Genomic DNA, 16,289 nt, shown 5'->3' with positions numbered 1-16,289 from the left:
CGATTAGAGGGGCACCTGGGTGGCTCAGTCATTAAGTGTCTGCCTTCAGTGTAGGTCATGATCCCGGGGTCCTGGGATTGACCCCCACGTCCGGCTCCCTGCTCAGCGGGGATCTGCTTCTCCCTCTGCCTCTGCCCCTCTGCCTCCGCTTGTGCTGTCTCTCACTTTCTTTCTCTCAAATAAATAAAATCTTTTTTTTTAAAGGACGATTAGATTCAGCACACATTAATAAATGTCACATGCACTTAGATGGTCAATGCTAACGGAACATGTTAAGAACTTAGTGCATATATTTAAATCTTGGTCACCTTGGACATCTAAGAGATGGGGTAGATCTTTTTAAAGGAAAAAAAATAACCCACAGTGGTGGTGTTTGGGAGATCTGATTCTAAATGCCTGACTTTGGAGGGTAGCACCAGAAACCTATACCAGGGATAGTGCTCTTAGGTTTACAAGGAAAATTTGGGGGTTTGGTCATTTAATTGATCTTCTCTGTAGCATACCAAGATATATCACCAAGAAATATCATCTCTGAGCTTTCATTCATTCAACAAAATTTATTAAACGCTCACGAAAGGCCAGACAGTATTACTACAAAGTACCTCACCAAAATATTTCTTTTTTTTTTTTTTCCTTAGAGAGAGTGTGTGCAGGGGACAGGGGGATAGGAGGAGAGAGAATCTTAAGCAGGCTCCTTGCTCGGCACAGAGCCGGATGTGGGGCTCGATCTCATAACCCTGAGATCATGACCTGAGCTGAAATCAAGAGTTGGACTCCTAACTGACTGAGCCACCCAGGGGCCCCCAGAATATTTATTTCTTAAATATTATTACCATTTGGTAATGTCTCGGGCAGCTTATGGCTTTCTGGCAAAAGTCCAAGGCTTCTTAATGCTGTGTTTATTTAGTTATTCCTTTATGTCTGCCTCATTTTGCCTATTTTCCCCAGAGGTTTACTCTGGGTTTATTTCTCCTTAACATCAGTATTTATTTTCCTGGCAATATCTTCAATCTTTTTTTTAAATTATCTTAAGCCCATTCCCTACTGTGCCGACCAACACAATACTCAGAATGCCCTTCACTGGGGTCATGTTCATGTGCCTGGTTGCTAAAGAGGACATACTAAAGGTCACTTTGAAAATGGTGTGATGAAGGACCCAAGCCCCTTGATTTTTTAAATTCCTTACTACCCTTAGCAACAGTGGGCTGCGTGGCTACCCATTTTACCCTTCAGCGGATGAATTCTTGTGCTGATTTCCAAGTGGTGTAAATTTACAGATGCCAGGAACCATTTACTTTGAATGAAGCAGGAGGAATTGGAAGTTTCTATAAGCCAGCCATTAAAATGTGGATATTTGGCGTTTAAAAGAAGTTTCCATTTAGTTTAAAACCAGCAACTCAAGCTGCAGTTATAGTAGTATGTGCTCATGAAAAGTCTCATCGCTCCGGCCAGCCGCACGCGGTGCTCGTCGTTGTCTTGCCGCGCAGAGTTACACAGTCCCAGGAAGTTTGTCCCTGTGTTCTTGGGGTGGTGGTGAGTACTTTCTCGTTTTCACCTTTTGTGTCAGAAACCACGCTGCCGGCTATTTGCTTTTCATGCCTTGATCCAAAGAATGTTTTTGTCAACAGAATGCGGGACCGCAGTGCTAGGAACGTTAATCAATACATACCCTTGGCTGCCGCACGGGGAGAACCGTCCCGTGTGGCCAAGTGCAGCTGCAGATGTGATTCTTGCTGGGGCTTAAGTCTAGGGTCATGTGTGTAAGAGCATGACGTTAGATCGCAGGATTTAAAACCTGTATCACATTTGCCCTTCAGATTAATTGAATTTTTCTAAATGCAATTCTGTCGACATGAAACCTGTACACTGTGTTTCTGTCGCTGGGATTTTCAGGGAAAACATGATTGCTCCTTTTTAAGAAAACTTTCCATGTACAATACGAAACCATAATAGCTCTGGAGATTTCTATGTAAGATAAAGATGTGCTAATATTAATGAACGACACAGATAGGAGTCTTTTGGTTTTACTTCCTGAAGGGAACAAACGTTAAACTCTGGCCCATTACATTCTTAATGATGTTTTCATCTTTAAAGCAAAATAAATAAAAAAGCAAAACAACACAATAACTTATTACTGCCGTAGTTACGGGCTTTAAAAGAATCCCCCCCCCCCCAAGTTGCTGCTGTTTGTCTGGAACTCCAAGTACTATTTCTAAACCTGTGAGCAAAACAAAAACAGGCCTCAGAGGACAGGAGCACGTGGATCTGGAGGGGGTGGGGCTGCCCTCCTGTGCACCCCGTCCTTCCAGCAGGTGTCACTGTGTGGCAGCAATGGGAGGGCCGGTTGCAGTTCCTCCCACCCACACTGGAGCTGGAACTCCATCTTTGGGGAAATTGGGTGACAGAAGTTTTATGGACGTTAACTAAATAGAACTTGTAAGGGCCACGCATTTATGAATTTGTGAAGCAAGTGTGGGTTATTTTTTTGTCTGTTCTAGAGTCCCAGGGGGATGCAGAGGGGTAAGCTACAGCCTTTACCCTCCTGGAGGGTTACACTCTGTATTGTCACACCAAAAAAAAAGAACAATGGTAGTAGAATAGTAGGAAGTCTGTACATCTTACTGGCGTAATGAAAGGACTCCTAAGTACATGAAAGGCTGGTACCAAATTTTGGCTTTGATGCTTCCTCGCCGTAGAGACGTCTCCTAACTTCTTTGTGTAAGAGGACGTTGCTATCACTGCTGTCATGGGGTCCCTATTAGATTGAAGCAGGACGGCAGAGTATGGATGTGGGCAGACTTTTTCTGGAAAGGGCCTGATAGTGACTATTTCAGATTTCGTGGGTCATACAGCCTCTGTCATGACTTCTAACATTTGTGGTTGTGACCAGAAGCTGCCTTAGACAGTTTGTAAACCAGTGAGCCTGCTGCGTGCCAGGAAAACTTTACTGATGAGAACAGGCAGTGAGCCACGTGTGGCCCGCAGCCGTAGTTTGCCGATGTCGGATAGAACAGGAGCTCCACGCAGCGTGCTGTGGTAGTTCTTCTTACTGTGTAATGTGCTACAGCAAAATGAACGATACCACAAAGTCATAATGGTAAGTTTTCAGAGTAGTTAACAAGTCTGTGGTCTCGCGCTTGCTGGCTTGTGATCGCAGACAAGCCACTTTTCCATTTCTTCGTCTTCTGTCAGCGCAGTGTCTGATGCGGTAGTAATAGTGTTCTATGGGGGTAAGAGCAGGGCTAAGGGGACAGTGAAGTTATATGAAAGGACCTTTAGTAACACGAATCCAAACAAGAGAACAGAGTTGGTGGGCTCTGTTCTGGTGCTATGGGTATTTAAAGAGGTGCCATTGTCTTCCATTCATTTACGCTATCCATTTTCTCTTTTCTCTGTCACCCTAGGGTATCAACCCTGTTTCACAAATATGTAGTGACCCAGAGTTCATTTTCAGGTTTCCAGACTTGGAAACTTCCCCTGCAGGAGTTAAGGGACACAGTGCATGCAGAGATAAACATGACTCTGTCCTTGTCTTGGAGAAGGAAAACTACAGAAAGGAATCCCAGCCCTTCTTAAGTCCTCTCCAAGCTGTAGGCCTAAGGCTCTGTCCAGGGAGAAAGAAAGGTCCAGGGAAGCTACCCTGTGGGCCTTGCCACCTATCATACCTCCAACTTTGGTCTGAAAATTGGCACGATCAAGGCAAAATCAGATTAACATGGAGCCAAATAGTTTTACCCCCTTCCCCATTAAACAATATATGATGTTCTTTTTAAATCTTTCATGTAAATTGCGTATGTGTGCCTGTGTGTATAAAATTTAAAAATTTAAAGATTTATACTGTAAGTATTAAAGTTCCATAGTCACTATAAAGTGCAGTGTGTTTGTTGTGAAATTAAAAAGGTTGAGTTATTAGTTTACATTCTTCTTGGGTATTGCATTTTATATGTTCTATTCATAATCAAATAATTATACGAAGCTTTTAATTTCTGTACCCATAAACATCCAACTCATGCATATTTATGAGCTAGCCTAATTTCTGTAATTTATTGTTGACCTTTCAGATTACTCTGTAGTTAGATTTTTAAAATATGACATTTGAATGTGGGACATTTAGCAGAGACTCTGGAGCCAGACAGACCTGGGTTTGAAGCTCAGGTCTGGCACTTGTGAGCTGTGGGCTTGGCACTTTAAAATAATTAACTGCATTTTACTTTTTTTAAATCATTATCTGAGAAAATATCAAGTCCTTAACTACTCCTTGTTTTTGTTATGATGAAATAGTATTGGTTTGTATGTAGTGCGAAGCCAGATTTCTTCAAGTCCCGGTGGTTAGGATCATAGACACAGCTGTCTAAGAGATGCAAAACTAGGTACAAGATACAAGGTAGGAGCAGTTGTAGGTGCTAGAAATTTAACACATGCATGTAGGTTATGGTGTGTTTGGGAGAAATTTCCTGTGCTTTTAAATTCACCAGGAGGAGCATTGGATTTGGTTTCAAGAATTAATAGTTTCCTATTAAACAATAGGAAAGAGAAAATTGCTTATCAGAAAGAGAAGTCTTGTTGAGTATAAGAACAGCAGGGAAGTGGATATTGTGCAGGCTTATCTGAATGAGACAGGATATTGGTGTCGAGGGAGTAAAATAAAGACCCTGGAGTACTGGCAAATTGTTTGTTTGTTTTATGCAGCTTTCCAAAAGATTATTTTAGTTTTAACAGAAAAGCTGTAAAATGCATACAGAGAGTTCCTGTGTACTCTTCACCCAGCTTCCCCTTATGTTAGCATCTTACAGAACTGCAGAACGTTTGCCAACACTAAGAGATTAACTTCAGCTCAACATTGGTAACTAAAGTACACAAGTGACTTGAGTGTCACCACTTTTTCCACCGGTGTCCTTTTTCTGGCCGAGGATCTCCTTCAGAATCCCACATGGCACTTCTTAGACTCGTCTACTGAGTTCCTCAGTCTCTGTTGTCTTTCATGACCTCGCCATTTGTAAGGAATACTGATCAGTTATTTTGTAGAATGTTTTCACTGCGGGATTTTCTGATGTATGCTCATGATTGGATTCAGGTTTGCATCATCAGGAAGGTGCCACAGAGTGATTGTCCTTATCTCAGTGAATCTATCAGGAGGTACATTATGTCAATAGGTATTATTGGTCATGTTAACCCAAATTACTTGGCTAATCTTCCAGGACTCTCTACTGTAAACTTAACTGTTGTTCCCTTTGTAAATATTAAATGTTTGTGGGAGATAACTTTGAGACAATGCAGATACCCTGTTTATACACTGGATGAGTATTCCCAGGGTGTTCTAATTTATTAATTGAAATTTTTCTGCAAGGAGAAGTTACCATTTCTCCATTTGTTCTTTCATGCTTTCATTCATTTATATCCATATGGACTCAAGGATATGTATGTTATTCTTTGGGTTATAATCAGTCCTACCGTTTTTTTTGTATAGCTCAAGTTCTCATTGGCCATTGAGAACTCTTTGAAGTCTGTTCCTATGCCCTTTTGACTTACCCCATCTTTTTTCTTTTCTTTAAGAAGCTCCTTATTTTCTAGCACCCCAAGATGTTTCAGCCCTGACATCAACCATTTCTTCAAGGACCTCTGGTTCCCTCTACTGGAGAATGGTATTTAGAAACCAAGATCTCACTAGGGGGTGTGTTCGTTGCTACTGACTTGTCACGGCTTCTGTCCTCTGTCACTGGGTAAAGTTAGGAAGCATATGTACATACGCTGATTCCTACTTACACACACATCTGTATTCATTTCTGTATCTTTGGTGGGGGGGGACATGTACACACACACACACACACACACACACACACACACGCCATATACATGAATGAAACATGAGTCCATACTGATAGTCCCAATTCCAGTCCACAGAGTTGATTCTAGCCTTCTCTATTTCCTTCTTTTTCTTTCACCTACAGTGAGGAACCTCGTCCCCATCTACACTGGGTTTGCATATTTGTTCAACTCTGGTATTTTTTTTAAAGATTTATTTTTTTATTATAGGGGGAGAGGCAGAGGGAGAGAGAGAGTCTCAAGCAGATTCCCCGCTGAGCGAGGAGCCCAACATGGGGCTCAGTCCCATGAACCATGAGATCATGACCTGAGCCGAAACCAAGAGTCAGACACCCAACTGATTGAGCCACACAGGGGCCCCTTGTTCAACTCTAGTATTAATCAGTGAACCAGTTGCAGAAATCCTAACCCACCTAAAAAAAAAAAAAAAAAAAAAAAAAAAAAAAAAAGATTTACAGTTACAGTCAGTGTTTATGTGCAGTCTTTTTTGTCTTCAGCCTTCACCTCATCTGGTCAGAACCCTCACCCAGGGTGCGGCCTTTCTTCCCACCTCTTCAGAGCGCTGACGCCGATCATTTGTACTGCAGTTAGGGTTGTCTGTCTCAGCTTGCATCCATCTTGGATACATTGCACATCATGGTTGATTATGTTTCTATTTACATACTGTAAAGTTCACTTTATGGCGTTCAGCTCACTCTGTGGCAGTCTTTGACAAATGCCAGAACTACCAGTATGTCTACCCCCGCAGTTCCATACAGAGGAGTTCAGTTACCCCCAAAATTCCCCTGTGCCATTCCCTTATAGACAACTGCTTCCCCTACCCAACAACCACAGATCAGAAACCACTGATCTCTTTTCTTCCCTATAGTTTTGCCTTTTCCAGAGTGCCATGTGAAAGGAGTAATAGAATGAGTAGCTTTTGGGGGTCTGGCTTCTTTCCCTTGGTTCATTCCTTTTGTATTGTTGAGTAGTATTCTATTGTATTGATGTGCCGTAGTTTGTTATCCAAAGACCAGTGGAAAGGTCTGGATTGCTGCCAGTATTTGGCAGATGTAAGTAAACCTGCTGTAAGACGTCCACGTGCAGGTTTTTATGTGAACGTAAATTTCCGTACCTGCCCGGTTTGATACAGGAGCAGAATCTCTGGGTCATATGGCTGGTGTAGGTTTAGCTTTATAACAGACAGTCAGACTGCTTTTCAAAGTGTCTGTACCATTTTACGTTCCCACCAATGTGTGAGAGTCCAGTTGTTCTGTGACCTTTCCAGCACATTTTGAAAAAAAAATTCTGATAGGCATAGAGTGGCATTTCATTGAAGGTTTTATTTGCATTTCTTTGACTGATGATAGTGAACATATTTTGATATGCTCTTTGCTTTCCAGATGTCTTCTTTGGTGAAGTGTTTGTTCAGAAATTTTGCCCATCCTGTTTACTTATTGTTGAATTTTGATATTTTTAAAATATATCCTAGATACCATTTCTTTGCCAGAAATGTGATTTGCAGATGTTTTCTTGCAGTCTCCGCTTGTCTTTATTCTTTTTTTATAGTGTCTTTTTTTATAGTGTCTTTCTCAGAGAAAAAAGTATTTTTTTTAATATTAATGAAGCCCAGTTTATCAGTTTTTTAAAATTGTGCTTTTGATGTCATATGTAAGAAATCTTTGCCTACTCCAAGGTTACACAGATTTTCTACAGTTTTTTTTAAGAAGTTTTACAGTTACATATTTTACATTTAGGTTGAGTTATTGTATAAGGTATGTGTCATTTTTTCATTTGTGGATGTCCATTTGTTTCAGCAACATTTATTGAGAAGACTGTCCTTTACCCATGGAACTGCCTTTGTCAAAATTTAGCTAACTATATTTGTGTGGTTTTTATCTCTGGAATCTCTCTACTCATCTGTTTGTTCCTATAGGTCTGTCCTTCTGCCAATACCACACCACTTGGGTCTGAGTTCTTCAGCTTCTTTTCTTTTCCAAAATGACTTTGGCTCTCCTAGTTTCTTTCCTGTAGACATTTTAGAATCAGGTTGTCAATATCTGTAAAATGCTTGTGAGATTTTTAATGAAATTATATTGCATCTATAGATCAAATTGGGGAGAAGTGCTTTCTTAACAATACTGCAACTTCCAGTCTATGAATATAGTGTATCTCTTCATTTATTTCCTGTCTTTGGTTTCTTTAACTAGTATTTTGTAGTTTTCAACATTCAGATCCTTTTTAAATTTATACTTAAGTATTTCATTATTTTGGTGCTGTTTTAAATAGTATTATATCTTTAATTTTGAATTCTAGTTGTTCATTGGTGGATCATAGAGTTCTTAATAGATTTTTTTAAGATTTTATTTATTTATTTGAGAGAGAGAGAGAGACAGAGATAGCGAGAAAGCATGAGTGGGGAAGATAGGGAGAAGTAGGCTCCCCACTGAGCAGGGAGGCCGACGCGGGGCTTGATCCCAGGACCCTGGGATCACAACCCGAGCCGAAGGCTGATGCTTACCCAACTGAGCCACCCAGGTGCCCCCTTAATAGATTTTTTATTATCCTTTTAATGTCTGTGGGTTTATAGTAATAACCCCTTTTTCTTTCCTAATGCTGGTAATTTGTATCTTCTTTTTTCTTAGACAGTATTACTAGATGTTTATCATTTTTCTTTTTTTTTTTTCAAAGACCCAGCTTTTGGCTTCATTGGCTTTCTCTGCTTTTCTTTTGTCAGTTTTCTTTATTTCCATTCTCATCTCTGTTATCTCCTTTCTACTCCTGCCTTGGGTTTGGTTTCGTTTTCTTTTTCTACTTTCTAAAGGTGGGAATTCTGATTATTTATTTAAGACGTCTATTCTAACAGAAGTGTTTAATACAGTAAATTTCCCAGTAGCCACTTCTTTAGCTGCCTTCCACAGTTTGCATGTTATATTTTAATTTTCATGTAGCTCAAAGTATTTCTGACCTTTCTTTGGGACTTTTTCTTTGACCCAAGGATTATTTAGGAATATGTTAGGTAAATCTGGAATATTGGGGGATATTCACATATCTTCCAACTATTGATTTCTAGTCTCATTGTGTTTTCATCCAAAAACACACTCTATGTGACTTTTATTCATTTAAATTTGTTGAGGTTTGCTTCGTAGCTCTGAATATGACATATATTGATAAACATTCCATGTATACTTTTATAAGGAAAGCATATTCTGTTGTTGAGTGGAATGTTCTGTAACTGTCAGCTGGGACAAGTTACTTGATAGCGTTTTTCAGGTCTTCTGTGTTTTTACTGAGTTTCTGTATACTTGTTCCATCAATTACTGAGAGTGGAATGTTGACGTTGAAGTGAAATGTTCAACTGTAATTGTGGATTGGTTTATTACTTTTTTCAGTTTTAGCCTCATTTATCTTGAGACTCTGCTTAAGTTGCTACACATTTAGGATTATATGTGTTCATAGTGAGGTAACCCCTGTATCATTACGTAATGTTCCTTTTCATTCTTGATCATATTCTTTGTTCTAAAATCTACTTTGTTCGATATTAGTATACTAGCTTTTCCAGCTGTAATTTAGTTAATGTCATAAGGTATATCTTTCTCCAAACTTTATTTATGTCTTTATATTTAAAATAGGTTTCTTGGGGCGCCTGGGTGGCACAGCGGTTAAGCGTCTGCCTTCGGCTCAGGGCGTGATCCCGGCGTTGTGGGATCGGGCCCCACATCAGGCTCCTCTGCTATGAGCCTGCTTCTTCCTCTCCCACTCCCCCTGCTTGTGTTCCCTCTCTCTCTGGCTGTCTCTATCTCTGTCAAATAAATAAAATCTTTAAAAAAAAATAATAAAATAAAATAAAATAGGTTTCTTGTACACAATATGTGTACTTGGCACTTGCTTTTTTAATCCAGTCTAGCTTTTTCTCTCCCTTAATTCGTGTATTAGACCATTCCTTTTAATGTTATTTTTCATGTAGTGGAATAATATCTATCCTTCTGCCAGCTGCTTTTTTAATTTTTTTTTCTTTTTGACTTAATTGAGCATTTTTTATGATTTTGTGTTATCTCCTCCTTGACTTTGTTATTTATACCTTTTTTAAAAATTTAGTTGTCTTCCTTCAAATAATGCTACATTACTTCACAGGTAGTGTAAAGACTTTGTAACAGTGTATCACATCTCCTCCTTTCCATCCTTTGTGCTGTAGGTTTCGTACCTTCTCTGTTTACTGAGGTTGCAAACATACCCACACTGTGACTGCTATAGACAGTTGTATTTTTAGAGCCAGCAATTAAAACTTGAGAAATACTTTGTCTTTATCCCATTTCTGATGCTCTTCATTTGTGTGTGGTAGATCTACATTCCCATCTGATGCCATATTCTTTCTGCCTAAAGAGCTTCCCGTAACACTTATTGTCAAGTGAGTCTGCTGACAATGAATCCCCGCAGTTTAGGTTTTTCTAAGAAAGCCTGCATTTCTCCTTGGTCTTTGAAACGTATTGCCAATGAGCACAGAGTTCCAGGTTGGACCATTTTCTTGTTGTGATTATTACTTTGTTTTTCATTTGTAGCATTTCATTCCTTTCTTTTTCATAATTTTCATCTCTCAGCTGAAATTCCCATTGGACATTACAGGTTGTCCACCTTTCCCATTAGAGCCTTTAACACATCACTTACTTTAAATTCTGTGACACGTCTAATGTCTGTATCACATCCAATTGGTTCTGATTGCTTTTTCTCTTCTGAGTGTGTGTTTTTTCCTGCCTTTTTGTATGCCTTGTAATTTTTGTTGAAAGCTAGACATCTTGTGTAAGACAGTGCAGACTATGTAAATAGTCTTTCTGCTTCCTAAGGGGTGTGCCTCTCCCGTGGGGCCTTTAGTGCGGGCGTTAGAGTTTCTCTAGTTAGGAGTCCCATCGTGTGTGAGAGATTTGGTGTAGCAATGGCAACTCTCAGAGCACCAGAGGCTTCAGAGTCCCATGGAGATAACTTGTCTTTGGGGTGGTGGGTGGATTACGAGAGCAGTGCCTGTTTCAGTCCCAGTTTTAGGTCTTCCCTTTGTACTGTTCTCCTGTCCCTCGCCCAGCAGTTTTGGGCTGTTACCTGTCACTTAAGGGTCTTGGCTTGGCGTTAAGGGATGAGGAGGAGGACAGGATGCCACCTGTGTTCTGATTCAGCCTCAGTCTTCCACATGTACCGTGTTCTTAGGTTTCTGGGCCGTGCCCCTGGTGTTTCCCCACCACTGCCTCAGCTGTTGTGGTAGACTCAGCTGGTAATCTTGTCCCACCTCAACGGGTAGAGCTGTGTTTTTTCTCCTATTCCTTCCCTTTCCCCACTGCAGTAAGTTTTCACCAGTGTCCTGAGGGCAGCAATGCTTATGCCCTTCTGTTCACAGGGTAGTGTTTTTCCCTAGTGGGGCGAGGGGAAGTGGATCCAGGTGGAATATCTTGCCCCCTCTCTATGGCTACCGCTCCTGTCCCCCAGATCTGGATCACAGTGGATACTGAGCACTCTTTTCTGTGAGCGCTTGAGTAGGCTTCATGGCTTAGAGCCGGCAGAAGAGCACAGCTTCAGAAGATTCACACAATCCTGCCAGACTGTAGTTGGCTTTAACCAACCGGTCAGCTGAACTGTTCCGACCAGTGTCCCATTGCATCCACCCCAAATGATGAAGCAGGCTTGGTGTCTCCTCTCTTCTTCCAAACAGGGTCTCTGCTTGGAGTTTGGACTCTGACTGACTAGGACCTCAGCTTTTTTACAAGGACTGTTGAAAAAGTCATAAATATAAAATTAGGCCTATACCTTTTTAAATAGAGTAATAGTTTTTAAGGTAAAGCAAGTTTCATCCTAGTTAGACTTCGTAGCAAGGCTGACCTCTGATGAAATCAGCCTCCCTCTCCAGTCACCTGTTCTAATCCTCTGGTGTCTCCTGATTTTCTTCAACTTTCCGCTTATTAAAAAAAAAAAAAAATCAAAATGTCTGATTTGGCACTTTTGTGGCAAACTCAAAACAAATTGCAAATGACTCTCCAGTTTTAGAATCTCAAACATCAGTAGGGTTGCGGAGAAATATCTGTGAGGCAAGAGGCAGGGCAATTACCCAGAAATCACCCATTCCATCTCTAGCATGGGCACCTGGTGGGATTCAGTAAATCAGTGTTATTTTATAGCAAAACAGCAGAATCCTTAATGCAAAAAGCAAGTGAAATCCCATTTTAAAGTACCCAACATGCATATGTTTTGTCCTTGAATGTTTTAATTCTAAAAGTAACGTGTACTTGAGATAAACAACTTAAAAATTCTAATCCATTCCATCTTCATGAAATAATCACCCTCAAATGTTATGGTGTCCATCCTTCGAGATTTTTCTGTAAGAACTTATCTTTGTAATATACAAAGAGTAGTAAAATAAATTAATATGCAGACCATTTGGAATATGCAGGAAATAAATTCTCTTAAAAAAATATGTGTAAAAGCAGAATGTTAAAAAGTATGTTATAAATACAGAATGTTTCAAAGCTAAGCTGAATACAATGTGATGTCTTCTTTATTATGGCTCATGACAGAGAATTGGGGTAGAGGTTTTGCATTCATCTTCCTCCGTTTAACTTTTTAAAATTGATTAGCTTTCTAAGGAAAAGCACCTTGAATTTTGTAAGATTTTTAAACAGATAAAGTTTTAAATCCAGAACCACATGAGCTTATGAGAATTTTGAAACTGTTTGAAACCTGGACCTTCTTGAATATTCTTTGTTAAACACAGTACCATATGAGGTTATGACGCTGATATGAGTGACTTTTAGTTAACGTTCCTCTTCGTATGAGGACTTGAATTGTCATAGAAAAAAATGATGGGAAAATTTAGCACCTCTCAGTAAAAAAAAGAAAAAGAAAAAATAGAAGTTTTAAATATTAAAGAATATTAGTACTCTGAGGACAATGGAAACATGTCTAAAATACTATTCACATATGAATTCACATATTTGATATAATTATCAAATAGAATCATTTCACTTACAAATATGAATGGCATCACGGTTTTTGTTTTAATTTGTTTAATTAAAGGGAGATACAAAGAAGTAGAGAGAAGGAGCTCAGGAGGAATTGTGTTGAATTCTGTCAAATTTTTGTATATCTTTCAGTCTTCTTTGATAGTTGAGGCCTTTATCTCTGATTTTCTTGATACATTACCCTTGCCTGTCTATTCTTCCGAGGTCCATTTCATGTTCTGCATCCCTAACAATTGTCCTGGCCATGCCACTCTCTGTCAGCACCTCCCTTCTCTGATTCCTGGACTGACTGCCCTATTCTTCCTCTCGCCGCTCTCTCTCTCCTCAGCAAACCTGTAGGCTTTTTGTGGGTAGAGCCCTCATCAGTTCTATTCCTCACAGCATTGCTAAGCTTATAAAATAATAGTAATAATAAAAGGTTGCATTTGTCCACGTGCAAAACGTTCTATAACATAGCCTCTCGGTTGTTTTTATTAGATGAAAAACAAAGATTTGGTTTTGAGCGGTCTGGGTATGACCTTGAGGAATCGGATGGCCCGGATGAGGACGATAACGAAAATGAAGATGATGATGAAGACAGTCAGGCTGAATCCGTCTTGTCAGCAGCTCCCTCCGTTACAGCCAGCCCGCAGCACCTTCCATCTAGAAGCAGCCTCCAGGACTCTGGGAGTGTGGAGGAGGACATCAGGATTGCCGAGTGCTTCTCTGGGGTGCACACGGACCCGATGGACATTCTGCCCAGAGCCTTGCCCACCAAGATGACCGTGCTAAGCACAGTGCAGTCAGACCACAGCAGGAAGACAGAGTCTCCGGCAAAGACCAGGCAGCATGCTGCAAAAGACGGAGAAGAACCAACGACTCCCGTAGACTCTTCTCGGCCCCCTGAAGCTGCACCCAGATCCCCATGTCACCGGATGTCTGTAGACTACCCGGACTCCGAAGAAATTCTGGGAAGTTCTGTGGCAGGAAAGACTATCACTTTAACACAGGTAAATGCATTCTTTGTTGTTGGTTCCCTTTCGTTACACCCGTTAAATAGGGGGATCCTAATGGCTTAAGAAAATAGTGTACTTAAATTATTTCTTTCTGGCTTAATCAGTTTGTTTAGGCTTAATTGTTTTATTTAAAGGCAAAGGACATTTACGTCTTTTGGCTTCTTGCTAGGTATTTTAATTGGAGTTCACAAATTGTATCATAAATCTGTGAAAGGACCAAATGGATCTTTAAAAATATATTCATTTGAAAAAATATGTATGTGCCGCTTAGGAACATGAACCTTGGGACCTATTTGTCCCAGTGCTTACCCTGAGTTCTTTTTCCACTGGCATTGATATGATGGATTTGCACTAAATCATCCAAACATTTTGCACTTTGCCCCTGTCGGCAAGACAGCTACCAGTTTCTGTGGCAAAGCTGGCGTGACCCAAATATTGTACCAAGAAGTTCACTTTGCTCAAATGATCAGATTGCTGTGGCCAGCTTTAGAGAGCTTCCTGCCAGAGAACCAGCTCAGGGCCACACACAGGCCTCCGGAAACACAACCTATGTGTGCTGCGAATGAGCCTCTGCTTTTACAAAACCCTGGCGGTGCATGAGGAATGTTTAAATCTGTGGTAAGAACATTCATCTCCCTGACACTTGCCTTACCTCGAGTAGGGATTGACGACGGCCATAGGATTTATTTCTAAAAGTGGCAGATTTGGGTTTGCGAGGTAACCCTGAAGAAAAATAAAGACTGTGCAAGCTCGGATTTCTAGAGACTATTCTAAATTAATATAATTTAACTGGATTAATACTTAAATTATATTTGATACTTAAATTAGTGTATACGTTAATGTAGCTCTATAAAATAGATATTATCAAGAAAAAGCTAATATTTAGGTGATAATCTTGGGCGGAAGGGAGATTGGCAAGATTAGTCCCTTTTCATGACTTCCAGATTTGGTCCCCTGTGCTCTCGGCTTCTCTAGCCTAAAATCACTTAGACACACCTGCCAGTGCCTGGAAATCGGGTTTTCAATAGACATTTCATAATCTTACAAATGAAGGAACAAAGGAATAAACAAACAACTGCAGACTTTTTTTTATTAATGACAACCCTTTATTTCAAAAATGAGTGATCCTCCAGTTGATTTTCCCTTTGAGTTGACAGTCAAAGCCAACTAATGTGGCAATTTCTCTAGAACTCCTGATCTCCAAAGTAAGGTAGAGCTGGTAGTGCCAGCAATAATAACAGCAACAGAAATAGAACAACAGCAATATACTTATGGCTACCTCTCAAGGGCTAATTTCCGTATAAATGAGATGATGCCCAGGAAATATGTTGAAAAATGCAGAGTATCATACAAAATGTGTTGCTGCTATTTGTACTAGAGATTAAAGGCGTAATAGATTTTTTTAGTTGACAGTGTGTTTTTTAAAATGAAAACCTCATTTTCAGCAAGCTTGTAATTTTTATAGAAATACACACGCTTCCGCCTCGTTAGGAAGAATAGGTTTGATGGCAGCAGTTTAGCTCAGTGACTGAGAGCCCTACCGTAAAAGGGTTTTCCTCTTGCCTTTCAGAGCACAGCATCAATAAGGCTTCCTCCTCCTGCCGCGGAGCGCAGCCCTCGGACAGCGGTGGGGCTTCCTTCGGGGGCCTCGCCCCAGCCTGACGCTCAAGAACAGCAGCAGCAAGTGACCCTCCAGCCGCCTCCAGGCCTGCCCTCCCCCCAGACTCATCTGTTCAGCCACCTCCCTTTGCACTCTCAGCAGCAGTCCAGGACGCCCTATAACATGGTTCCGGTCGGGGGGATCCATGTGGTACCTGCCGGCCTCACGTACTCCACGTTTGTCCCCATCCAAGCCGGGCCAGTGCAGCTGACCATTCCGGCCGTCAACGTCATTCACAGGACTGTGGGCGGGGCCGGGGAGTCGGTCCCGGAAGCTCCGGGCGCCGCACACGCCGCCGGCGTGGCCGAGCTCAGCGGCGTCGTGCCGTGTATTCCCATTGGCCAGATCCGCGTGCCGGGCCTTCCGAGCCTGAGCACGCCTGGCCTGCAGCCACTGCGGTCCCTAAGCATGGAGACCGTCAATATCCTGGGCCTCGCCAACGCCAACGTGGCCCCGCAAGGGCACCCCCCGGGGCTCGCTCTCAACGCCGTGGGGCTGCAGGTTCTGACTGCAAACCCCTCCTCGCAGAGCAGCCCCAGCCCTCAGGCGCACATTCCAGGCCTGCAGATCTTGAACATCGCGTTGCCTACCTTAATCCCCTCCGTGGGTCAAGTAGCCGTGGACGCGCCGGCTGCCCCCGACATGCTCCCCGCGCACAGCAGAGCGCGGGAGGCGCCGCCCAAGCCCGCCTCGGCTGCCGGCGCCCCTGCGGGCAGCGGGAGCGCGTCTCCTCAGGGGTCTCCTCAGGGCCCACGGGCAAATGCAAAAAAAGTCCCAGATCCCCCTGCCCCCGCAAGAGACCATGCCAGGCCCGACGGCTGCAGTAAGACGGAC

General features: G+C 41.7%; 1 protein-coding gene across 1 annotated transcript in view; it reads left to right on the top strand.

The window, feature by feature from the left end:
* HIVEP1 (HIVEP zinc finger 1) overlaps nt 1-16,289 on the top strand; it is a gene marked incomplete at its 3' end in the record, with an annotated part of 145,737 nt that extends 129,448 nt beyond the window's left edge. Inside the window, exons 8-9 of the mRNA XM_034660196.1 lie at nt 13,278-13,789; nt 15,366-16,289. Coding sequence (XP_034516087.1) covers nt 13,278-13,789; nt 15,366-16,289 — 1,436 coding nt within the window. The remainder of the gene's footprint in view (nt 1-13,277; nt 13,790-15,365) is intronic.

This window comes from Ailuropoda melanoleuca, chromosome 5 (assembly GCF_002007445.2).
Source record: "Ailuropoda melanoleuca isolate Jingjing chromosome 5, ASM200744v2, whole genome shotgun sequence".
Classification (NCBI taxonomy): Eukaryota; Metazoa; Chordata; class Mammalia; order Carnivora; family Ursidae; genus Ailuropoda; species Ailuropoda melanoleuca.
This window is presented reverse-complemented; position numbering and strand designations above follow the sequence as displayed.